Raw genomic sequence first — 16,819 nt, 5'->3', positions numbered from 1 at the left:
CTGCATTATTCCCAACATTAATCTGTAACATTGGAAACAGTTTCATGAGATTACAGCATGTTTGATAGATTAACCGTAACTTCACCAAGAACTGCAGCTGGACGTCCTCGTTTACACAAACATTTCCCGAGCTGCTCAGACAAAGAGGACGATTGAAAAATCAGAAATACTTTACCCGACCAGAAGCTTTTTGGACTTTTTCTGAATGCATCGTGTTGTCAGTCTGCGCTGGACAAAGCAACCAACCAGGCAGCCGTTCGTACCAAGAGGACGTTTACAGCAGCTAACTAACCCAACAGTCGGGCTTTTGGTCTGTGGGACGAAGCTGTGCTAACTCTAGCCTTTCACAGACTCCACAGTGGGATTTGAACCCAGAACCATCTTGCTGCAAGGCAGCAGTCCAAATCTAATGAGACACATATAAACATAAATTAAATAGGGAGATAAACTCAAAACGGTTACACAGATGGGGCCCAGATGGGCTTTCCTGCAGGTTCCTCTGGGCAAAACCTGTTTGAGTCGCAGGTTGATGGAGACCCATCAGTGAAGCAGAACCCATATGGGGCCCACAGACACACTGACGAGACATTTTCTTTATATTCACATTTAAAATCCAACCAGTCATGTTTCCATTAACATTTTCATGCATATTTCGAAGCATTGCGTTGGAACAGATGGATAGAAACTCTGTTGGAGTTTTTTGTTCCTTACCAGGGGCACAAAAATAGAAACACAAATTCACATTGTCCTTTTTCTTCTCCTTGCATCATTTTAAAAGTTTGCTCCAAATCTACTGACATCTGGATGGAAATGAAGTCAGTATTTTATGTGATAAAATCAGGTGAATTAAAGTAGGAAGAGATGGGGCGTGCTCCGGTGGCGTAGAGGGCAGCGCGCCCCACGCTTGGAGGCCCTCAGTCCTCTACGCGGCCGTTGTGGGTTCGATTCCCGGACCCAACGACATTTGCCGCATGTCCTTTCCCCTTTCCTGTCAGCCTACTGTGGTATAAGGAACACTAGAGCCCACAAAAAGGACCCCCTGGTGAGAAACAAAAAAAAAAAAAAGTAGGAAGAGATATTCATCAGTCTGGATCAAAGCAGTTAAAATGTTGCAGCAATAGAAAAATGTTTTAAACTCTTTATTTCCATAGTAAAAGTGATGTGGGGTTAAAGGTGAACAGGTGGAAAGAGAAGCAGTTGGAAGGCAGCACATTTGTTATTGTATAAAATAACAAAATTATGCTTTATTTCTCTTATCTTTTCTATAAGTGGTGACTTACAGATTCAATGTGTTGAAAACCATCCAGAGAACCTCCCCCCATCTGCACAGTTGCATAACTTCAGCTTCAGCTGCAGGATTTCAACCCAACTGTTCGTTCCTCCAGCAGCTGGTGCAAACCTCCTGGCTGTTTAACTCTGTACAAATGGCTACAGCTGGTAAGGTAGGTCAGATTTTCACTTTCACAGCACCTCGACATACATCTGCAGTTTTTTCATGTGTAGGATAAACTTATGGTTATGGTTTGCAGTAGAGCAAAAACATTCGATCGGCGACAGAAGTCGACAAATTTCCATCAAACTGCTGAAGATTTTAAATCTTAACGTTTTTCCTGATTTGCAGAGAAAAGAAAATAATGAAACTCATCTGTGGTTTGAGGTATTTTGACTTGGTTTCAAATTATCCTGACAGTTTTACGCAACTGCAGATATTGGCAGGCGTTAAGCAGCGAGAGGCCAGAAAGGGGCGAAGGGAAAAAATGTCAAATATAATGTTGAACGAATGTCCACAAGGAAAAATATTCATTTACTCCGTTTTACTCTGATGATAGAATAAAATATAACTAAACTGTCTTAAAAGAATGGTGTGTACCATGGAAAACATGAACTTTGATCAGTTGTCTCAGTTCATTTTCTCAGAAATGGTTTTATTCTCCCCTGAAAGTGAGATTTAAACATTAACTGCTCAGCAGAGACACTTGAAATTTTACCCGACGGCCTTTCGGTTCCAGTTTGTCAGGAACCTTCCTGAGATTCAATTTGAGAGCAGAAGCTCAATTCCAGCTGATGTCAGTTCTGCTTTAGGTCATCAGGTGCAAGGCAGCGGTGGCCTGGGAGCCCAACAAGCCCCTGGTCATCGAGGAGATTGAGGTTGAACCTCCTCAGGCCAACGAGGTTCGCATCAAGGTGAGTCAGCCACAAACACGAGCCACGCTATTCAGTCAACATCGTGTCGTCTGGGTTCAGATCCCATTTGGGCTCTTTCTGCAGGTGTGTGTCCTCCAGCTTCCTCCCTCCGTCCAAACACATGACAGTCAGGTTCACTGTTTGCTCACAGTTAAACTGTCAAACATTAACAGCAATAATTTGAGTTATTTCGCCTGTCATAAGAGAAAGAAGTCATAAATTTCTAGGTCTTAGTTTGACCATAAAAGTGCCTGGTTGTTTGTCCTGTGTGATGCGTGGCCGACTGTCCAGGGCCCTGCGGCCCTCTGACCAGCCACCACCTGGAAACTTTCCATTTGAAGAAGAAAGAACATCTGAATGTTTCACATCTACAAACTAATGGCATCCCATAATCACTTCCATGGTGTCATAGACGTGCCTTGAAGGGGATTTTCATACGTTCACGCCTCATGTTAATGCCCCACCTGGAGGCACCCATGTGCTTATCCCAGATAAGATCCCATTTAGGGGCTGGTGTCACCTTACTGGTCGGATCCATAGAAACCATGTGTTGCCGTGTGAACAGCTGGAACATCTGCAGCCACTGCTTAGGTCTGACGTTAGCATGGCTAACAACGCAGCCTGGTATCTTCGCCAAACGTCAAATATTGTCAGATTCAGTAATGAATTAAGCTGAGTGATTTCCCCGTTTGCAGATTGTGGCCACAGGAGTCTGCCACACAGACCTGTACCACCTGTTTGAGGGGATGCACAAAGATGGCTTCCCGGTGGTTCTGGGACATGAGGGAGCTGGCATAGTGGAGAGCGTTGGGCCCGGTGTCACCGAATTCCAGCCAGGTGAGTCAAACCCAACTCTGAGAGCTGGTTGCTGCTCTTGGCGCTGTGTGTCAACCAAAGTCTGTACAATGCCACGAAGTTACCTGGAAAAAACCTTTCTGGAAACAAGATGGCAGCAGGACATAAGTCTGGAAACCCAAATCTGGGAGAAGGATAAGACTTCTGGGCCGATGTCCTCTGGACGGACTGGAGTAGAGACCAGCAGGTCTGTACCCACTGTGAAGCACGGTGGTGGAAGGGTGATGCTGCCCCCACAGAACCTGAGCACCTTGCAGGCATTGAAAATAAAACCTTGAACCTGGATCAGTTCATGTTCTCGCTGCATTTTCTCCTCAGAAAACAATAAAATTCTTCACCTGCAATTAGAGTTTCCTCTCTGATCCTGACTGACAAGCCCAAAGAAAGTGTCACATCATTTCATCTTCGTCCCACATTAAAAGGTTTATAATGTCTTCTTTAATATTCAGGGGACAAGGTTATTCCTCTGTTCATCTCCCAGTGTCGAGAGTGTCGCTTTTGTAAAAGCCCAAAGACCAACCAGTGTGTCAAAGGATGGTGGGTTGATTTCTTTACTCATGAATTCATCACATCTTCAATATTTTTACAGTTTACAAGCCAGACAGTCACTTTTGTTCTCAGGGCCGCTGACCGCTACGATGTGATGGCTTTAGAAGAAAGCAGACTGAGCTGTAAGGGAAAGAAGCTGCTGCAGTTTTTGGGGACCAGCACCTTCTCTGAGTTCACGGTTCTTAACCAGATAGCAGTGGCTAAGATCGACCCGGCCGCCCCGCTGGATAAAGTCTGCCTGCTTGGCTGTGGGGTCTGCACCGGGTTCGGCGCAGCAGTCAACACCGCTAAGGTCGTACCTGGAAGTCTTCCTTGGCAGCATGTGGATATCGCAGCACGATGCATTAAGCTAACGTGAGCGTGTCGTCCTGCAGGTGGAAGCGGGCTCCACCTGCGCCGTGTTCGGTCTGGGAGCTGTGGGCCTGGCTGCAGTCATGGGCTGCAAGTTTGCCGGAGCCAAAAGGATCATCGCTGTTGACATCAACCCAGAGAAGTTTGAGAAAGCCAAAGTGTTTGGTGCCACTGAGTTTGTGAACCCCAAAGACCACAGCAGACCCATCAACCAGGTGCTGGCTGAGATGACTGATGGAGGAGTGGACTTCTCCCTGGAGTGTGTTGGAAATGTTGCAGTCATGGTGAGGATCATCTGGTACAAGCTTAAAAATAAATCAAGATGTCTGACGCGCTCTGCTCCTCTGTGCAGCGCAGCGCCCTGGAGTCTTGTGTGAAAGGTTGGGGTGTCAGCGTGCTTGTCGGCTGGACAGATCTGCATGATTTTGCCGCCCGACCCATTCAGCTCATCGCGGGCCGAACATGGAAGGGGACCCTGTTTGGAGGTGAGACCAGAAGAGTCGATCTGAGTGTTTTAAGACCACAGGAAGCTGACCCCAACAGACACTGAAGTCCTGGAGCCATCCTGGCATTGACCCGGCTTCAAGTCAGGCTGCCGGGTCCAAACCAAGATGAGACGTGTGTTTGGGATCCAAACCACGAAGTAAAAGCACAAGCGGGGTCAATGTGACCCTAAAAATGACCAGATTCCTTAAAGGGTTAGGGCAACTGAATCTGGTTCAGTTCTTGAATCTGGATCGGTTCATGAATCTGGATCGGTTTATGAATCTGGATCGCTTTATTAATCTGAATCGGTTCATGAATCTGGATCGGATCATGAATCTGGATCAGTTTATGAATCTGGATCGGTTTATGAATCTGGACCGGTTCATGAATCAGGACCGGTTTGTGAATCTGGATCGCTTTATTAATCTGGATCGGTTCATGAATCTGGATCAGTTTATGAATCTGGATCGGTTCATGAATCTGGATCGGTTCATGAATCTGGATCGGTTCATGAATCTGGATCGGTTCATGAATCTGGATCGGTTCATGAATCTGGATCGGTTCATAAATCTGGATCGGTTCATAAATCTGGATCGGTTCATGAATCTGGTTCGGTTCATGAATCTGGATCGGTTCATGAATCTGGTTCGGTTCATGAATCTGGATCGGTTCATGAATCTGGATCGGTTCATGAATCTGGATCGATTCATAAATCTGGATCCGTTCATGAATCTGGTTCGGTTTGTGAATCTGGTTCGGTTCATTAATCTGGTTCGGTTCATGAATCTGGATCGAGTCATAAATCTGGATCCGTTCATGAATCTGGTTCGATTCGTGAATCTGGATCGGTTCATGTTTGTTTCATGTGCCTCAGGGTTTAAGAGTAAGGACGGAGTTCCTCAGATGGTGAAAGCTTACCTGGACAGGAAGGTGAAGCTGGACGAGTTCATCACTCACAGCATGACTCTGGAGAAAGTGAACGAAGCCGTGGAGCTGATGAAGAACGGCCAGTGGTACGTTCTGACCAACACCAGACAGAATCTCTTCCACTGTTCAAACCTTCCAGTTGTTCTTCTCATCTCTTCTCGTTTTGCTGCAGCATCCGGACGGTCCTGAGAGTTTCTCCTTGAGTCAACAAAGCTCCTTTCCAATGTTGGCGTTTGTTCACAATCTGGAGCAAATAAAATCATTTAACCAGAGTGTCGTATTTGTTAAAGCCAAGAGTTGTTCTTTGTTCTGTCAGCTATTTTTCCTTATCTGAATTTGTTCTATTTGTCCAGCCCTTCACCACTTTCACATCGTTTTCTTTTTATATGCATAGAATATTAAGTAAATAAAACACATCACTCTTCAGCAGACAAATGATGCACAGTCCTCCTGTTTCCCTTCCTTAGTAACAAAAGATGCTTTCTGGTCCAAGTAGCTGAAAGTGTTTATTACATTTCAGCATATATTTAATCTGAAGATGGACCTGTTAGAAAAGGGAATTATTAATCTACATGACTCTATTTCTGCTAATAAGTCTTTGTGTAGCGTGTTGATGTTAACAAGTTGTTGCAACTGATTAACAAGAAACAACCAGACAGATGTCGGCTCAAACAGCAGAGAGGACCTGAAACACAACAGGAAGCTCGTTGTTCCCGTCAGCTGAGGTTGACGTCTGAAGCAGCAACAAAACATCCAGGAAGAGATCAAAGATCCTCAGCAGAAAGGAATCTGGCTTTAAAAAGCCAAATACTCGGGCGTGCTGTGGTGGCGTAGGGCATAGCACGACCCAAAATACACATTTGGAGGCCTTGAGTCCTCGACGCGGCCGTCACGGGTTCGATTCCCAGACCCAATGTTGCCGCATGTCTTCCTTCCTTTCTCTCTCCCCTTTCCTGTCAGCCTGCTGTCATATAAGAGACACTAGAGCCACAAAAAGACCCCCTGGTAGGGAAAAAATAAATAAAATGCAAAATACTCGACAAGAAATCAGAGGCAAATGAGTGGACGGATGGATGGACGGCCTGAAGTGGTGGAGAGCATCGGACCCGGGGTCACAGAGTTCCAGCCGGGTCAGTAGAACCAGCCGGACCGCCTGGTTCCTCAGGCTGAACCTGACGGTGTCCAGGAGACACGGTGATCCGCTGTTCGTGCTTCAGTGCTGTGAATGCTGCTTCTACCAACATGTGTGTCTGCAGGTACGGAGCTCTTCGTTTTCCCTTCACTGCATCATCACGTGTTCATTAGGCTGCAGGAATGAATTCATGTCCTCCTCGGGATTCTGGGGAGATCAGATGTGGACCAGCAGCTTGTCTGAGTTCAGCGTGGTGGAGAAGATTTCTGTGGATCGACCCGGCTGCGCCGCTGGACAAACTGTCTGACTGACGCAGCCTGTTGGTTTTATGGAGAACAGAGAAATGTCAGATTATATCTGATGAGAAATGAAATTGTCACATTTTGACGTGTGTTGATCTTTGTCGCCTGAAGGCCTCCAGCTCTGAACGACTCACTTCTGGCAACGTTTTTATTGTAAAAACCTTTAGACCTTTTGTGTATAATGCAACAGAGATAATCTGAGCAGGTTAAAGTCCCAGCCTCCATCTGAGCCACTGGCATTTCCCTTCAGCAGGACAGATGGCCACAGCTGGAAAGGTAAGCATGGCCTCAAAGTTTGACCATATTTAGGGTCTCAATCATTTTGACAACTAGTTTTAAAGTTTTCAGTAAATATTTTTACGGCTGGGTCAAAGTTTTCATCCTGTTTTGTTACATGATGCAATGTTTGGATAAAACATTTAAAACTGTTTCAAATGTTTTTTAAAGAAGCAAAGTGAGAAATCCTGAAACAAAATGCAGAAGTAAAAAAGCTCAAATCTGCATCCAGTGAAATGATGTTTACTGCTGAAAGCTGCAGCAGTAAAGCTAATATTTGCTCTGATGAGCCAAAGTTAAACTCCAGGTTGAGTCAGAGCTTGTCTCGGGTTCCTGGTGTTTGGAAAATAGATTTTCCATCTAATTTTTTAGTAAATGAGCCAACCTGCCATTGAGGGGAGTTTATAATAAACCTTGAATTTTGCACAAAAATGTGTAAATTTTGTATTTAGTTCAGTTTTACTTTGCTTCTTGTGAATAAAACTGGAATCGTTGCAGCCCCTGTTCAGTTCTTCATCAAGGAAAATGCAAAGAACTAAATCGACTTTAGTGAAATCACTTCAAATCATAAATCCGACATAAAAAAGGACAAAAAAAAATAGCAAACAAAACAATTAATGAAGTTGGATTCAAAGCCAGGGTCACAAGAAAAAGGAATCTGGCTTTTAGATTTTTAGGTCACATATTTACAGGAAGCTGCACAGTGGAGCAGTTGGTAGAGCTGCTGCCCTGCAGCAAGAAGGTCCTGAGTTTGATTCCCAGCCCAGGGTCTTTCTGCATGGAGTTAGCATGAAGTTAGCATGAAATTAGCATGGAGTTAGCATGTTCTTCCTGAGCATGGTGGGTTCTTCCTCCTACAGTCCAAAAACATGACTGTCAGGTTAATTGGTCTCTACAAATTCTCCTTAGCTGTGAGTGTGTGTGAATGGTTGTGTGTCCTGTGTGTCTCTGTGTTGCCCTGGCGATGGACTGGCGACCTGTCCAGGTGACCCCGCCTCTCAGCCTCCTGATGGGATAAGGCTGGAAGATGGATGGAAATTTACAGGATATAAAAGTGTTGAATAAATTAGTTTACTAGTTACTAGTTACTTCACCGCTAGCTGCTGATGCTGCTAACGGCGGTGAGGTTCAGAGGTTTTCGCCTGTCTGCAGGTCATCAGGTGCAAGGCAGCAGTAGCCTGGGAATTCAACCAGCCTTTGGTGATCGAAGAGGTTGAGGTGGCGCCGCCTCAGGAGAAGGAGATCCGGATCAAGGTCAGAGCAAATGAAGCAAAATGTGAATAATAAAGCTAGAATCATCTGAGCCTTAAATGCAAATCAAAGCTCTTTTTGAACTCTGACTGTCGTTACGTTTATTGTGTCGTTTCCTCTGCAGATCGTGGCAACAGGAGTGTGTCAGTCCGATCTGTACTTCCTGTGCAAATGTCTGAATAAGGTGACGCTCCCTGCAGTTTTTGGCCATGAAGCAGCCGGTGTGGTGGAGAGCATCGGACCCGGGGTCACAGAGTTCCAGCCGGGTCAGTAGAACCAGCCGGACCGCCTGGTTCTGCTTTAACTCTGCTGAATCTGACATGTTTGTGATCCAGGAGACACGGTGATCCCGCTGTTCATGCCTCACTGTCGGGAATGCCGCTTCTGCAAAAGTCCCAAGACCAACCTCTGCGTCAACGGGTGTCCGCTCGTCTGCCTGTCATTTCCAGAACTTATTGGTGTTTTTATTAGTTTATAGATCAATATGAAACCAATGGATCATATGTTGTGTTCAGGTCGCTAGGTCAAATCAATGAGCGGAGCTTTGAGCAGTCCAGGATCAGCTGCAGGGGCAGGAAGCTGCTGCAGTTCCTGGGAACCGGCACCTTCTCTGAGTTCACCGTGGTGAAGGAGATTTGTTTGGCCAAGATCGACCCGGCGGCGCCGCTGGACAAAGTCTGTCTGATCGGCTGCGCCATCTGCACCGGGTACGGAGCGGCCATCAATACCGCCAAGGTGCCCCAACACGACACTCACTGTCCAGACCGCTCAGGTTAGAGAGGGAAACCGTCAACGGCTTTAATCCATGGCCTCCAGGTGGAAGCGGGCTCCAGCTGCGCCGTGTTCGGTCTGGGAGCCGTGGGCCTGGCTGCGGTCATGGGCTGCAGGGCGGCAGGAGCCAGCAGGATCATCGCCATCGACATCAACCCGGAGAAGTTTGAGAAAGCCAAAGTGTTGGGAGCCACTGATGTGGTGAACCCCAACGACCACAGCAGACCCATCCAGCAGCTGCTGCAGGAGATGACCGGGGGCGGAGTGGACTTCTCCTTCGAATGCATCGGGAATGTGGAGGTCATGGTGAGGTCATGGTGAGGGTCAAGGTCTCACGGTGTGGGAATGACGCCGGTAATGAATGCGTTCACATGCAGCACAGCGCCTTGGAGTCGTGCGTTCCTGGCTGGGGGGTCAGCGTGATCGTCGGCTGGACGGACATGCAGAACTGCAGCGCCCCGCCCATCCAGCTCATGACCGGACGGAAATGGACGGGAACTCTGTTTGGAGGTGAGGAACGGACCTCGATCAGAACCAGCAGCTCCTGCAGTTAGCATTAGCATTAGCTAACCGCTCCTCACATCAGGTGACACTGATTAACCAATCAGAAACTCCCGAAGCCATGACATCATCACTGTTTTAGTGAATCATAATAATAAACTTCTGCATTAGAAACAATTTAATGCAGAATTTCTCTAATTATTTTTAGCGCTTGGCAACAATAAATCATTTTGTTGAAAAACAGAAAAAGTTTGGAGCTTTGAAGGTGTATGTAAATATGTGGTTTCAGATTTATTTTGGTTATTTCACGGCCCTGTTGGGACGGTACCTGATGATGCTTCCTCTGCTTCAGGGTTTAAAGGGAAGGACGGCATTCCTCAGATGGTCAAAGCTTACCTGGACAGGAAGCTGATGGTGGACGAGTTCATCACCCACAACCTGAGGCTGGACCAGATCAACGAGGCCGTGGAGCTGATGAAGAACGGCCAGTGGTACGACCCGAAGCCACAGATCTGCACTTCATGGGTGAAACTGACCTGACTGCGTGTTTGTGTCTCCGCAGCATCCGGGCCGTGCTGAGCGTCTCTCCTCAGTGACGTCATCGAGCGTCTGAACGGGAACGCCTCCATCCTGTTGCCAGATGTTAGAAAATAAACGAACTGATCTGGATTCTGCCTTGGACTGATTCTATGTTTCTAGTTCTAGTTTGATCTTTTGCAGAACGTATCTAGAAGCTGATTTCTCGTTTTGTCTTCAGACAAATCTTCGATATAATAATCCTGTGAACAGCTCAGTCTGATGATAATAATCTGATGACGACGTCCTAAAAGATGAAATGTACGGAAGAGGAAAACTGAGAAAAAAAAAAAAAAAGAATTCTGAGATTAAAGTCACAAAGTCACAATTTTTTTTTTTTTTTTTCGGTGGCCCTAATCCTCTTCCGTAGAAATGTGATCTTTGTCAAACCAATAATAAAGTAAAACTTCTTTTAATTTTTGATTATTGAATCCAGCTATTTGTTACTTTTTTCTTTTATTATTGCTGCTTTGTTATCATAAAACTGTTGGCTCTCATATTATTTGGACTTTCTGTTGTAAAACTTCATTCTTGTCATTTTATCACTTAATTCTTCTTTCACTTTTTCCAGCATCTGACTTTTTACTCATTACAACTTTATTTTACTTTTTCTTTATATGACTATTATACAACTTTATTCTAGTAACATTATGACTTAATTCTCATATTTTTTTCTTAGTCTTGCCCTCAAACTCTGTTATACTTAATATTAATAACTGCTGTTAATGTGTAATAATATTTTGACAACTTTAGCAAGAGCTGCAGAAATGCCTAAATTATCTTTAAATCAGAAATATATGAAGATGATTTTCCAGCTGTGAAGTTTTTCCAACCAGTTTCTCCTCAGCAGTTGCAAAGTTTGTTTGTGCCTTGGGCCGGCCCAGCCCCTGCTGTGAGGTCATAAAGCAGAGATAAACTTTCCCCTGGCTCAGAAATAAATTATTTACAGACATTTTACTCTGTCAAGCCAAAGTGCATCTCCTCAAACCTGATAAGCAGCAAAGTAAATTAAATCCTCATGTTGATCAGCGGAGAGAAGGATGAAAGTAAAAACTCATTTAAAATCCTTCACATGTAAACAAGATTTATTGTTTTAGAACGGCTTCGTTCCTCACCGAGAGAAAATAAAGATTCACCCAGCAGATCAAATTAAATGTCTTGTTTAAAGAATCACGTTATGACTTTAATAATCTGATGGCCTTGTTATGAAAGTCTGACCTCTCCCCGCCAGGGTTAGATACTGTTTACTGCAGCGGCTCAGGAGCCCGTCTGTTTACTATCTGGTAATAAATTTATATTTTATTATCGTTTTGTTCTCTGAGTCTCACTAAAAGCTTTAATCTTCATGACTTCCTGATCTTGTTTCTTGTTTCATTCTGGTTTTAAACAAACTCCACTGATTTTCTCCAGACTGTGACAGGAACACATTTTCCTCCAAAAGAGTTTTTCTTCCTCTTTCTTCTGCAGCGTCTCGTGTGAAGGTGAGACCCGACCGGACCGGACCGGTCCCGACCCGCCCCGCCTGATAACAGCTGCAGGTTAAAGTCCCTGCTCGTTCCGCTGTGTGCCAGATTGTACAGATCCTCTTCTTTTCCTTCGCTGCTGAAACTCTGGGTTGGGATCAATCCATCATCTCTGCAGGAAAAATGTCCACAGCTGGGAAGGTGAGAGGATTCACACACACAACGCCGTCCGGCGGTCCGTGTGAACAAACGGGTCACGAGCGCTCAGTTTGGATTTTTATGATTTCATTTCTGACAAACGGTCTGACCCGGAAGTTCTCTCTGCCCCGATCACTTTGTTTTTGTAAACTCGTCCTACGCGGTAGGATCATGAAGCCTTCACACAGAAAGCCTCACTCTGGAGATAATGGCTTCTAAATGCAGCTTCAGATTCAGTAAATGACTAAAGGCCTAGTCCGCCCAATTTTTACCAGCCTTTAATCTGCTCTGGTTTGAAAAGACGCTCAAAACATTCTGCCAGTCATTCAACCCTATAGTTTTTCCTTTCTGAATAGCATTAGCATACCAATTATTATCTGGTATGTCATGGACAAGCATGCAGAAAAGGTTAATTATCCAAAATATACAATAAAAATGTATCTATTTCAACCAGGTGGGAAATATTTGAAATAATGTGCCAATTAGATGATTAAAAGCTTAAATAAATAAATGTTTGCTTACGGAAGAGGATTTGTCATCATTCTGATGTTACATATTTAGTTTTTTTAGCTAGCTAACGAAATATTTGGTTTGAAACTAAAAACATTTATAAATTAATAAAAAAAATAGGATTAAAATATGCAGGGCTGCACAGTGGCGCAGTTGGTGGAGCTGTTGCCTTGCAGCAAGAAGGTTCTGGGTTCGATTCCCGGCCCGGGGTCTTTCTGGGTGGAGTTTGCATGTTCTCCCTGTGCATGGTGGGTTCTTCCTCCTACAGTCCAAAAACATGACTCTCAGGTTAATTGGTCTCTCCAAGTTATCCCTAGCTGTGAGTCTGTGGTTGTTCGTCCTGTTTGTCTCTGTGTTCCCCTGCGACAGACTGGTGACCTGTCCAGGTGACCCCGCCTCTCGCCCAGAACGTTAGCCGGAGAGGCAGCAGCGCCTCCCGACCCCCCAAGGGACAAGGGTGTAAGAAAATGGATGGATTAAAATATGCCTGAAAAATGAACCTCCATTATTTCTCTGACAGGCTAAACCGCCCAAACACTTTCTGTAATTTCGGAGAGTTTTTACAATCAGCAGCTCATCTGCACAGGAACACAGAGATGATGCTTCATAACGGATGTTTCTGTTGGGCCGTCAGGTCATCAGGTGCAGGGCGGCGGTGTCCTGGAAACCCAACACGCCGGCCGCCATCGAGGAGATCGAGGTGGCCCCTCCTCAGGCCGGCGAGGTCCGCATCAAGGTGGGAGACGCCTCTGCGTGTCACCAGGAGGTCTTTCGTAACGCTAGCGCCCCCTGACATGGCCGTTGTCATGGTTACTTCCTGGCGCAGATAGTGGCGACCTCGGTGTGCCACTCGGACCTGTACCACCTGCTGGAGAGCATGACTGAAGACGGCTTTCCCACGGTCCTGGGCCACGAGGGCGCCGGCATCGTGGAGAGTGTCGGACCCGGAGTCACAGAGTTTCAGCCCGGTCAGTCCGAACCGTCCACACGGTGGACAGGAAGCTGATGTTTATGTGACAACAGGTCACCTGCTGCTGCCTCAACACGCTGCATGAAGCTTCTTTCCTTTCTCCATCCTGGAGAACCGGCGGGTTTCTGCCCAAAACCCGACGTCCTTCTAGGAGACGCCATTTAAAACTAACAGTCATAAATGTACATCAATAATTTGGGTTATTTAGATCGTCTCGTTTGGCGCCATGTCAATCATTTATTACTGTATAATAGTTCCTAAATAAATGTTAAGTTTGCAAGCTAAATATTTAGTACACAAATTAAATATTTAGCTTGTACCTAAACGTATAGCTTCAAAGTAAATATTTAGGGTCTCCTTTTGGTCTCCTAGGAGACAAGGTGATTCCTCTTTTCCTCTGCCAGTGTAAAGAATGTCGGTTCTGTAAGAGTCCAAGGACCAACCAGTGTGAGAGAGCATGGTGAGACTCCTCATCCTCTTCTGGTGGCATTTTTTTCATTAAAGAACAAACACAGTTCTTTACCTCATAAACTATCTTGACCAGGACCAGAATTCGTCAAGAAATTATGGCCGGAGTGGAATCCAGGTTCACCTGTAAGGGGAAGAGAATCCACCAGTTCATGGGAACCAGCACCTTCTCTGAGTACACCGTCATCAACCAGATTGCTGTGACTAAGATCGACCCCGCGGCTCCTCTGGACAAGGTCTGCCTGCTGGGCTGCGGGATCTGCACCGGCTACGGAGCCGCGGTGAACACCGCCAAGGTGGGAGAGCCGCTAACGGCACAGAGAAACTTTTACTTAGCGCAGTTAGCTTCCCCTAAATTACACTTTCCAGATAAATTCTAAAGTACTAATTAAATCACCTGTTTTTTTTTACTTTCAGTTAAATAAAGTTTAACATTAGTTAAAAAGTTTAATCATCGAAAAATAAAAGTTTTTGTTTCTTGGTTTTAAAGAGTTAAACTGGAACGTCTAACTCTTAAAGTACGTAGACGTCATGCTTTTACTTTGAAGGGAGTCAAGACTTTACATAGCAGGGCGATAATAATGATGCGACATCCTGGATATCAACAAGGTGTAGCTTTAGCTTCTACTAAATATCGTGATAGTATAGTACCTTAGTGTTTGCGTAAGCTAAATATTACGTTGGTATAGTACTTTATCATTAGTTTACACTAGCTTATGCTAATATGTTGGCAGCATAAGCTATTAGCATATTTAGCTTATGCTGAATAATGTACTTGGGCTAAGCTAACACATTAAATTTTAAATGATTGTTTTGTCCAATAACAGACCACGAGATTAACTCTGTTCGGTTTAATCCGCTCCCAGATTGCAGAAGTTTGGGATTACTTTGTGTTTCCGTATTTCAGGGGTTCTCCGTGTGTCCAGGTGGAAGCGGGCTCCAGCTGCGCTGTGTTCGGTCTGGGAGCCGTGGGCCTGGCTGCGGTCATGGGCTGCAGGGCGGCAGGAGCCAGCAGGATCATCGCCGTGGACATCAACCCGGACAAAGCGGAGAAGGCCAAAGAGTTGGGCGCCACCGACTTCCTGAACCCAAACGACCACAGCCAGCCCGTCCATGAGGTGATCTCTGGGATGACCGGAGGAGGAGTGGACTTCTCCCTGGAGTGCGTGGGTAACGTGGAGGTCATGGTGAGGGACCGATGATCTGTGTTGGTCTGGAGAGCGGAACCGGGCCGGTGACCGTGTTCTGCTGGTCCGTCCAGCGCAGCGCCTTGGAGTCCAGCATGGAGGCCTGGGGGGTCAGCGTGGTGGTCGGCTGGACCGACATGTTCGACATCGCCATCCGACCGCGACACCTGATCTGCGGGCGGACCTGGAAGGGCTCCATGTTTGGAGGTGAGCCTGTCGCTCTGCTGCGGTTCTGGTTCTGCTCATGGAGTCATGCTGATCCCAGCAGCTGTTCACGAGTCTTTCACCAAATTACAGTCAGCCTCAGATTAATATCTGGATTGGCCAAAATATCCTCCAACTAAATGAAGATAAAACTGAAGTTTTAGTTTTTGGGCCAAAAGAACCAGTTAAAAACGGTGTGGTTTAAAATGCTTTGACTAAGCCATGAATCTGTGGGGATCAGGATCATAACCTGATTCTTCACAACCAGATCAAATTTATCATAGAGACAGAATATTACCAGTTAAAAATATCACCAGAATTAGACGACTCTCCCAACAAGATTATGAAAATTTACTTCATAGCTTTGTTTTTAGTATTCAATTATCGCAGCATTATTTTAACTGGATTAGCAAAACAAACAAACAAAAAAATGACAATAAAACATCTTTTGTATAATGAGTCCTGACCAAATCAAAGATCAGAATCAGTTCAGATCTTTCCACTTCCTGCTGCTCACAGAACATTTAGTTTTATTAATGGTTTATGAAGCACTCGCTAATAAAAACCCAGAATATATTTCTGATTTTCTTCCATTAACCACTGAGGCCTTTTATAACAGCAGAATGAAACCGAAGCAGAGCTCCCGTTCTGTCAGTAAATCAACTCCGGTTCCATGAGTTCATTAAAACAAAAAACATTTTATTTGCATGTAAAACGTTACTTATGTAAATCTGTTTAAATTGAATCTGTGTTTTATTGTTTTAACTTCTTTCTAATCGCACCTGGAACCGTCTCTGGCTGAAAGCTGCTGTATAAATAAATGTTGCCTGGTGCGGTTCTGATCCATTTGGATGGGATTCTGTGGCTCAGGGTTTAAAGCTAAAGACGGCGTGGCAGAGATGGTGAGAGCCTACCTGGAGAAGAAGGTGAAGCTGGACGAGTTCATCAGCCACAACATGGTTCTGGACCAGGTCAACGACGCCATAGAGCTGATGAGGAACTCCCAATGGTACCGACCCGGTTCAACACAAACATACTCACACAGCAGCAGCTGCTCAGTTATTTCTGTTTGCTCCACAGCGTCCGGGTCGTCATGAAGGTTTCTGCTGAGTAGAACCGGAGCCAGTTCTGATGATTGGTTTAATTCTGGGTTTTTATCTGTCAGGTTTACTCCGACAGACGTCCTCTGATACTGGAAACGTATAAAGTTAGATTAAATTGGACGACGGCAGAAACGTCTCAGAAGAAATGATTCCATTAGAAAATTAATTTAGTCTTTAATCATCAATAATTCACCTGAAATGAACCGTTTCCCAGAGAATGATTACACATTAAAAAGATAAAACATTGAATTTGTGTGTTTGAGTTGGAATTCGTTCATACAACTATGGAGGACTGATCCTGCCACAATTGGCAATAAAAGTAAAAGGCTTGATAATGTAATGTGACAAATACTGCATCCAAAAAAACAAAAAAAATCTCAACTTTGTGCTTGGCTATAGATGTTCACCAATAGGAGAAGCCTACTGGATTGAAAACACAAAATCTAGACAAAACTCAATGTAAAAAAAAAATTAAAACAGAATATTAAGGAAAATAAATCAAGGAAGCCAATTAATAAAACAATATTGGAAATAAAGTGGAAAACTGAGTAATAT

General features: G+C 44.9%; 3 protein-coding genes across 3 annotated transcripts; all 3 read left to right on the top strand.

Annotated features, from left to right (window-relative positions):
* Positions 1 to 1,237: 1,237 nt before the first annotated feature.
* Positions 1,238 to 5,790, top strand: LOC122846671 (alcohol dehydrogenase 1-like). The gene is made up of 9 exons (XM_044143755.1): positions 1,238 to 1,442; positions 2,083 to 2,184; positions 2,880 to 3,021; positions 3,489 to 3,576; positions 3,661 to 3,880; positions 3,963 to 4,223; positions 4,292 to 4,424; positions 5,300 to 5,438; positions 5,525 to 5,790. The coding sequence occupies exons 1-9, from the start codon at positions 1,425 to 1,427 to the stop codon at positions 5,553 to 5,555; spliced, it is 1,134 nt and encodes a 377-aa protein (XP_043999690.1). The 5' UTR covers positions 1,238 to 1,424; the 3' UTR covers positions 5,556 to 5,790.
* A 1,140-nt stretch (positions 5,791 to 6,930) lies between these two features.
* On the top strand, positions 6,931 to 10,254 carry LOC122846668 (alcohol dehydrogenase 1-like). Its single transcript, XM_044143750.1, has 9 exons — positions 6,931 to 7,062; positions 8,215 to 8,316; positions 8,438 to 8,579; positions 8,649 to 8,733; positions 8,829 to 9,048; positions 9,130 to 9,390; positions 9,462 to 9,594; positions 9,938 to 10,076; positions 10,148 to 10,254. Exons 1-9 carry the CDS (start codon positions 7,045 to 7,047, stop codon positions 10,179 to 10,181), a joined length of 1,134 nt encoding a protein of 377 aa, XP_043999685.1. The 5' UTR covers positions 6,931 to 7,044; the 3' UTR covers positions 10,182 to 10,254.
* A 1,232-nt stretch (positions 10,255 to 11,486) lies between these two features.
* Positions 11,487 to 16,513, top strand: LOC122846667 (alcohol dehydrogenase 1-like). The gene is made up of 9 exons (XM_044143749.1): positions 11,487 to 11,825; positions 12,967 to 13,068; positions 13,159 to 13,300; positions 13,675 to 13,762; positions 13,847 to 14,066; positions 14,697 to 14,957; positions 15,032 to 15,164; positions 16,032 to 16,170; positions 16,242 to 16,513. Exons 1-9 carry the CDS (start codon positions 11,808 to 11,810, stop codon positions 16,273 to 16,275), a joined length of 1,137 nt encoding a protein of 378 aa, XP_043999684.1. The 5' UTR covers positions 11,487 to 11,807; the 3' UTR covers positions 16,276 to 16,513.
* The last annotated feature ends 306 nt before the right edge of the window (positions 16,514 to 16,819 follow it).

This window comes from Gambusia affinis, linkage group LG16 (genome assembly GCF_019740435.1).
Source record: "Gambusia affinis linkage group LG16, SWU_Gaff_1.0, whole genome shotgun sequence".
NCBI classification, from domain to species: domain Eukaryota; kingdom Metazoa; phylum Chordata; class Actinopteri; order Cyprinodontiformes; family Poeciliidae; genus Gambusia; species Gambusia affinis.
This window is presented reverse-complemented; position numbering and strand designations above follow the sequence as displayed.

Excerpts from the sequence above, each read along its gene's own strand:
- LOC122846668 (XM_044143750.1), top strand. Across the intron at positions 8,317-8,437 it reads AGAAGGAGATCCGGATCAAG|ATCGTGGCAACAGGAGTGTG; the intron begins GTCAGAGCAAAT and ends TTTCCTCTGCAG. Across the intron at positions 8,580-8,648 it reads GGTCACAGAGTTCCAGCCGG|GAGACACGGTGATCCCGCTG; the intron begins GTCAGTAGAACC and ends TTTGTGATCCAG.
- LOC122846671 (XM_044143755.1), top strand. Across the intron at positions 2,185-2,879 it reads CCAACGAGGTTCGCATCAAG|ATTGTGGCCACAGGAGTCTG; the intron begins GTGAGTCAGCCA and ends CCCCGTTTGCAG. Across the intron at positions 3,881-3,962 it reads CAGCAGTCAACACCGCTAAG|GTGGAAGCGGGCTCCACCTG; the intron begins GTCGTACCTGGA and ends GTCGTCCTGCAG.
- LOC122846667 (XM_044143749.1), top strand. Across the intron at positions 13,069-13,158 it reads CCGGCGAGGTCCGCATCAAG|ATAGTGGCGACCTCGGTGTG; the intron begins GTGGGAGACGCC and ends TTCCTGGCGCAG. Across the intron at positions 14,958-15,031 it reads TGGGTAACGTGGAGGTCATG|CGCAGCGCCTTGGAGTCCAG; the intron begins GTGAGGGACCGA and ends TGGTCCGTCCAG.